This window comes from Oxyura jamaicensis, chromosome 3 (assembly GCF_011077185.1).
Source record: "Oxyura jamaicensis isolate SHBP4307 breed ruddy duck chromosome 3, BPBGC_Ojam_1.0, whole genome shotgun sequence".
In the NCBI taxonomy this organism is placed as follows: domain Eukaryota; kingdom Metazoa; phylum Chordata; class Aves; order Anseriformes; family Anatidae; genus Oxyura; species Oxyura jamaicensis.
This window is the reverse complement of record NC_048895.1, coordinates 64,019,292-64,026,984: the sequence shown is the minus strand read 5'-3', so window position 1 is coordinate 64,026,984 and position 7,693 is coordinate 64,019,292. Positions and strand designations below refer to the sequence as shown.

At 34.6% G+C, this 7,693-nt stretch overlaps 1 protein-coding gene across 5 annotated transcripts in view; it reads left to right on the top strand.

Moving 5' to 3' along the window:
* NKAIN2 (sodium/potassium transporting ATPase interacting 2) overlaps positions 1-7,693 on the top strand; it is a 566,015-nt gene that overhangs the window by 479,696 nt on the left and 78,626 nt on the right. For all 5 annotated transcript variants that reach the window (XM_035320505.1, XM_035320503.1, XM_035320507.1 and 2 more), the window contains one exon: positions 4,784-4,984. In XM_035320505.1, coding sequence (XP_035176396.1) covers positions 4,784-4,984 — 201 coding nt within the window. The remainder of the gene's footprint in view (positions 1-4,783; positions 4,985-7,693) is intronic.

The window sequence follows — 7,693 nt, the reverse complement described above, 5'->3', positions numbered from 1 at the left end:
ATAAAATAAAATAAAATAAAATAAAATAAAATAAAATAAAATAAAATAAAATAAAATAAAATAAAATAAAATAAATGTCCATAGAGACCTCTGTGCATCTGAGGCATCCAGAGCTATGGATGCATTCAGACCCTGGTCTTTTATCACTTAAACCTTGTATGACCATTCATTCTCCAAGCAGTCTCTTCTTCCTAGTTTGAGTCTGGAAAAATAAACAAATGGTTATATGGTTGTATTTGACAAAACTTGTACTGAAGCTTCATAGGTTTGCACACATTTCAGCAATTCCTGATTAGAAAAATGGAAGAAACTTGTTTCCCACAGCACAGCAAGCTATAGCCATTGAAGTCAGTACAATTTAATTTCCTGAGCCTGCAAGATCTTATGGTCTTTCAGAGAATCACCCTGAATCACTGTTGACTTGTTTTTCTCTTGGCACTGTATTTGGTATCAGCTTCTCTAAACTGAACCAGAACACATAAAATCACTGAATCTTGCAATTACTACATAGAGACGGTATATTTACTAATATGTAATAGTAGTAATAAAATGCACACAGAGATATCTTTATTTTGAATACTGCTGGCCTCCTGCTGCTCCTTAATAAAAAATAAAAAATAAATAAAAAATAATAAAAAAAAGGTATATTCATTTCTGGCAACTCTTGCAAAGTTTTGTACTGACATGTTCTGTCATCAGCTGTCCTCAGTCAGCAAATGTTACGTACTGTGCAGTTAACTCAGCCAAAAGTAGTTATCTGTTAAACACAGGCACAAATTATCAGAGCTCAACATTTTTTACCAACCAACATAAAATGAAATTACAGACTTAATTAGAAAATGTCTCAGTTTCTAATCTTTGAGATCTGAGTCTCTGAGACCTCCAAAATCTAGTCTTTGTCTAACCCAGCAGTTCTGCTCATGACCACTACAAATACCAACACATCTTAGGAGTGTCAGGAAGCATGTCCTACTAATATATGTTCGTCTGAATTTCTGCTCCTTGAAGAATAGCAAAATCTACTTTAAGGCACCAATTTTCATTAACAGGCTTTACAAATATCAACAGGATTTACAAAGGCATCAGAGTGATCATCAATAAAGCTCATACAGATGTATTTCTGTGTCCATGAAGGAAGCAGCTGTTTGTTGAATTTAGGATAATGGAATCTTCCTTGACATACAGACTATGAACAACACCATATTGGCTTGTCCAATGAGTATCAACAGTTCTTGCTGAATTTCATAGCTTCAGGGCTTATTAGACCATTTCTCTGCAATTCCCTGAATGCTGTTTGAGCCACAGATGTTGAAAAGAAAACGTACAGCAAATACACCGGAGAGTACAAAAAATCCCCTGCTTCCAGTGTAGACTTTGTCTATGTCCACTAAAACTGTATTCTAAGTGAACAAAGTAAATATCAAGAGGAATTTGTCCAAGAATAGTTCTAAATCTTTACAGCATAAGGGAAGTTAATGATAGATACATCATCCTCTATGGTTTGCACAGTTCTACCAGGAGATTTAAGTCCTTATCAATTTTTTCACTAAGTAAAACTTTTTCATAGGCTGGGTGACCTTCACTTCTAAACAAAAGGAAATGCTCTGCTAATATACATGCATACTTGGGCATAAGGTTTGAAGGTTATAGACAAGATCAAAGCCCATAACAGCATATATCTGAGAAGTTCTGACTGTGCAGCAACTGAAATTGCAGTGAATAGGCTCCTTCTGCATTTATTCTTATCCCACATATTTTGGGGATAGGGATTTTCAGGGCCTAACTCATGTGTTTACTTGTGAAAATCTGACTTCACTAACATTTTTATTTGAGATAAATTTGTCCTGAGACACTGATGATATCTGATCCTACCAGAACCATGTTTTGACCCTACTTAATTGTTTTGCTTTTTAATGTTGACCTTGTTTATTAATTAATTCATCAAATAATGGTGACCCTGCTTAAAAGTTTTCTTAACCATGGTATTCAAATTTCTTTAAGATTTGAAGTCTGTGCTTTCAGTTGGAGCTATTTGTTTTTACTAATATCAAGAATTAAGTGCTATAACACTGTGATGAGTATCAGGTCTCTTTTCTGAGCAAAATAATACAGCATTTTACTGTTTGTTTAGATGTAGAAATAGAATATAGATCTGATAAAGACTGTAATTTATTACTAGTAAGCACTAAAAGACTATTCATGAACAAAACAACATTGTTTAGTCTAAATCATGGCATTCAATTTATCTGCCAAAACATGACTTGAGGACAAGGGAATTTTCTAGATAAAATGGATTATTTCAGAAAATAATTTTGGAGTAAATTCTGAGGTAGAAGAAAGCTGGACTTTGCGAAGTTTGTTTGCGTGTGTAATTATAAATATTTCAATATGTAATTATATTTACTGTGCACTTTTGCTTTTAACCTGTAAAATTGTGGACTGTTGCACCGTTTGTAAGCTAACATGTCTTCAGAGCAATGATGTTCTAACCACAGAGCCCAGTTTTGATCTTTACATTTAGCTCTTCCTAATCCATTTTAACATCATCTGGCAGATACATAACAAATACTTGGTTCCTGACAGCCAATCTATACCTTTCTTTTTCAAAGAATACATTTTTCATACCTGGTCTGCACTTTGCAAAATATTTTTAGTCTATCATGATTTTTCTAAAGGTATTTCAAATAATAATAATAATAAAATAAAATAAAATAATAAAAAAAAAAAGGCAGACAATGAGTTGCATTAATTCATGCTGCTACTCTGATAAAAGACTAGAGGTTAAGAATTTTCCATGGTAACTGGAACGACTTAAAGGTCTTCTGAAAATAACATGATGGATTTGATTTTAGTCATTCAGGAATAAATCTATTACTTTAAGCAAAGTTACTCCAAAGATACTCATTCTTCAACTTCTTACACCAGGTGAACAAGTCACCGTGTTACTAAGTAGCTGTAACGGCGCTGAGTCCAGAAAGAAAACTAGTCTTCTGGCTGGAGTGCTGGGGGAAAATACCCATTTCCAATAAATATCTGGTAAACACTAGACCAACACCTTTGCTAGAGAGGGGCCCAGAGAAAGGAAAGTTTTCTTGGGTGTGAAAATTTATAGTTATAGGTAAATATACCAATTTCAGGAAAATTTGGTCATTTATCTTAAAGTTCACAGTTGCTTTCTTAACCTTCTAATGTCATTCAATTATATGAATCACCGCATCTTTACTCACACAGCTTATTATTTGCTGGATCATGCTGTTGTGAGAATGTAGGATAATTATTCATTGCAAAAATATTTATGGTCCTCCTTGTCATCTAGTAGCTTATGAAGGGTAGTAATTATTTTTTTTTATGTATAATTTTTTAAAAAAATGCAAACAAACAAGAACTGCAACATAAATAAATAAATTAAAAAAAAAAAAATCAGCAATACTACAGAGTAAAGTGTATTGACAGATTGATTGATGTGTCAGTCATGGCATTATCCAAAACCTCTATGGATTAAGTTACTTTTGCTTGAATTAGTGCATAAAAGGAAAATAAATGAGATTGAAAAAATGACTGTTTTTGAAATGAGGAAAATATGGACACAGCATATCTGCTACAGAATGGCATTCTGTTCATTTTGTCATGGTAAAACTAATTAAATAGTTATGTTTTAAAAAAATTATGAGAATCTTAATTATTAATGTCATCAACAGGCTGAAAAAAAAATGTAGGTTAGGTGTGGGGAGAATTTGGCTCTGCAAAGACATTACTTAAAAGGATTTTTTTTTGCATGACTGAGCACATGTGCACACAGACTAGATAGTCACACTTTACAATGAGGTTACACTTATAAATAATTTATAAAGGGTTGGTAGGCTATTGCAGAATCCACAAAGTCCATAGGTTTGTTATAACTATGTATAGCACCCTCAAGTAATGTGCAACCAAGTATAATTTATGAGTCATATCTGTAGCATTGTTTATGATGTATATTAATCATTCATTAATCCTTTATGAACTATTTATAAATGTAATCTTAATGGAAAGCATGGTTGACTTGTTACTCTCTTGCACTAGCTCTCTTGTACAAGCTGCACGAGATTTGAAGGTTGCAGGGCTCTTTGCCCCCCCCCCCCCCCCCCTTTTTTTAACTAGCTGAACAATCTTTAGACAAGGCAATGCACACTAGCTGTTTCCTTACAGTTTCCTACAAAGTTAGAATACTGAAACAGGCATTACAGAAAGGCAATGCTTTTAAGGATCCTTTTTCTGCACCTTCTCTAATATTTCAGCAGTGATCACTGTTCTGCTTTGCAGAGTCCATGTGAAAAAACTCCTTGCAGATGATCCAGACATAGTAAAATCCATGATTCACACCTAGTAAAGTCTCAGATTCTAACTACTTTTGTACAGTTTGTTAGATCACACTAACAAAATATGGGCCATATTACTATGAAATGAGCACAGGAGGGTTGCTGTGGAAATGTGCACATCAATCAGTCTTTGTTGTTTCTGTAGAAGAATAGGCAGTGCAACAAGAATGACTGTTTAGTCCAGACTAGTATAATGTCTGGAAGCAGATTGTGGCTTGCAAGATTATTCTTCTGCTCCAAAACAATTCTGCCTGTCAAGGTACAGTTACTTGGCTCGCTGCAGGCAAGCTCAACTAATTTTCATGTGACAGTGCAGTTTTATTGCTGGTCTTTGCTTCTTTATGCATGCTGTGAAATCTCTAGCTGAGGCATTTTATACCAGAGTACCATGCCAGAGCATCAATTCTTCACTTGTTGTTTTGCAGGAAACAGATCTCATTCTGACCTTTAATATCTCAATGCATCGTTCATGGTGGATGGAGAATGGGCCAGGCTGCACTGTGACTTCAGTAACTCCAGCTCCAGACTGGGCACCAGAGGATCATCGCTATATCACTGTCTCGGGGTGTTTTCTTGAGTATCAGTACATAGAAGTGGCTCACAGTTCTCTTCAGATCTTCCTTGCAGTAAGTGTTTATAGATAGCCTCACTCTCGCTGTCTTTTCTAACTTTCTTCTTGTTGAATGTTACTACCAGAATAGCAGAGCACTGTAACATTGATTTACAAACCCTGGCTCTGAGCGTTAAAAGTTTTGCTACAAAAATGTTGTATTTCTACCAGTTCAAGGCATCCGTACATGAAAATCTCCAGTTTACATCCCCAACACTGCAAGAATGACTGGCATGATGCACCCTGTCCTATTGGACTCCATTTTGACCAATGGCCTCATATAACTACAGCGGGTTACATTCAAATTGCACTTATATAAGTTATGACATAATAAGTTACAGCTATACCCATGAAAGCCAAATTGAATATAAAATAAAAACTAAAATCAAAGAAAAAAAAAATCAATAGTAAAACTTGTTTCACTAATCCATTCACAGGACTCATATTTGACCAGTCAAATGACATTTTCATCTTTAATCAGGAAAACTAATCAATTTGTCTTTAACCATATTATCCAATATTAACCATATTATCCACTTGAAGAGAATGGGAAAATTTCTTCTCAAGAGAAGAAAACATTGTACTTCTTATATCAAAATCAAAAGCAGAGGTCTTAAATCTTTTTAGAAGTGTAAGTATCCAGTGTCAAGGTGAAGGAAAAAAAGAAAAAAAAAAAAAATTGTGTTATCCTTTGTACTTCAGCAAGGTAAAAAGGTGACATAAACACTGAATTAATTGTATTGAACGACAAGCTGCATTTTTCTGTTTGCCCTAATGATACTTACATGTTTTTGCTCAAGTGAAATATCTATATATAAATGACTGCAAGTAAAACTGTCATTGTACATATAAATTTGGTGCAGTGCCTCCTACCATATAAAATTCTGGTCAAAAGATTCCAATATTTTGCCCAACGAGGGACCATACTGGCAAAAAGGCAGAAAGGATATTTGGTTGTCCATATCCAGAAGTTAGTGTAAGGCAGCTGGACAGTCCCCAGTATATGATGTGGTTGTCAGCTACCCAAAGATTTAGCAGCTTCTCTATCTGTCTATTTCCCGGTCTAGGCATAAAAGGCCAGGTGAGTTCAGGAAAATATATCTCTGTGTCAGTACAACCCTCTGTGGGCTCCATGTGTAGAAGCTTGTTGGCTGATTCACCTGAAAGCACAGCTTCCTCCCAGGCCTTCTCTATGCTTTTCTACTGTCCCCATTGTAGGAAAGCAAAAGACTGCTTACCAAGCAGTTAGTAAGGCAGGCACTAGGCAGATGTGTACAATAAAAGCAGCACTTCTTTCTCCAGATAGTTCACTGACATTTTGACAGGATACAGCTGATGCAAATGCAACAAAAAGTGCAAAGAAATAAGTATAAGTAAATAGATTAAAATGGCTTTATAGATTTACAACTTTATTTACAAGCAATTATTATCACTCAAGCTGAACTCCAAAGAAGATATCCAGACCTTTATTTTTCTACTTATATATATATATATATATATATGCAGTTATCATGAACAAGAAACTCAAGGAATATGTATTTCAAGCCTGATTCTCTTCCCAGTGCAACAAGGTTTTTTATTTGTCTGTGCCTAAACAGAGCTGTGTTTCTAGATAAGGATGGTCTTAGCAAGACAGGGAAATGGTTCAGAATAACAAACCACCAGTAACCTGGTAACTGTAGCCAACTACAGATACTTTTATATTTACATTCATGCTACTGTAAATGTATCATGGATAAAGAACACCATGGTAAAAGTATGGGTCAATTTTCCAAACCTGGTGCTTGTACCTTTAGTGTTTACATCATTTTCACATTTCTTATTGTGGGCACTGGATTCTTTTTCTAAGAGAAATGATAGCATAATGTCACAATCATAAAAAATATATTGAGAAAGAGAGGAACTACCTGGTGCTGAGTGGTGACATATTACACAAAACTATAGGAGCACAATTTGCTTGGTTTTCAGTAAACTAGCTTTCAACACCCGAAATTTACATCAGATTTATCTCCAGTTAGTAGAAAGAAATTAATCTTTCCTTTCAATTTTCTTTTATGGGCACTTACGTGGATCTTGCACTTTAACAGTAAGCCTATGAATTGCAACCTACAAATTGGTTACATGCTTTCTATTTTTGCTTTCATGACAATGATCAAACTAGTGTTGATCTTGGCTTTTTCACAAATGTGGCATTGCAACATGTTTTTAAGAATGTTTTCTACTGTCTACAGATAAAATGTTACAAAGAAAGTCGTGTTCATTGAGACCCACTTATATTAGTCTTTGAAAACATTACCCTGCTTGTATTTTGTACAGCTTGCTAGTAAACTCATGTGGAATCCAGGTACAGAAGGTTAGGCTCAGATGTGGAATTTGCTATGGTATACTTAGTGGAAAGAATACAACAGCTAAAATAAAAGCTATATATACAAACAAAACAAACAAAACCACTGTTTATACTTTATAAAAAGAATGGCTTAACATGAGACGTGGAATATTTCAAGGATTGCAGACAGACACTCTTCTGAAGAGGTGCAGAATACTTATTGTCTACAAGACACCTTATCTCCCTGGAGGAATGTATTGTAGAAGCAAAAAGAATGAGATTGTGAATGGTACAAATGCTGCTGCTAATTTTGTGCAAGTCATCACAGTTTTTAGTTTTTTAAGAGTGAAATTTTGGAATATTTTTATTTCTTTTACTGCTAAAAAAAAAAAAAAAAAA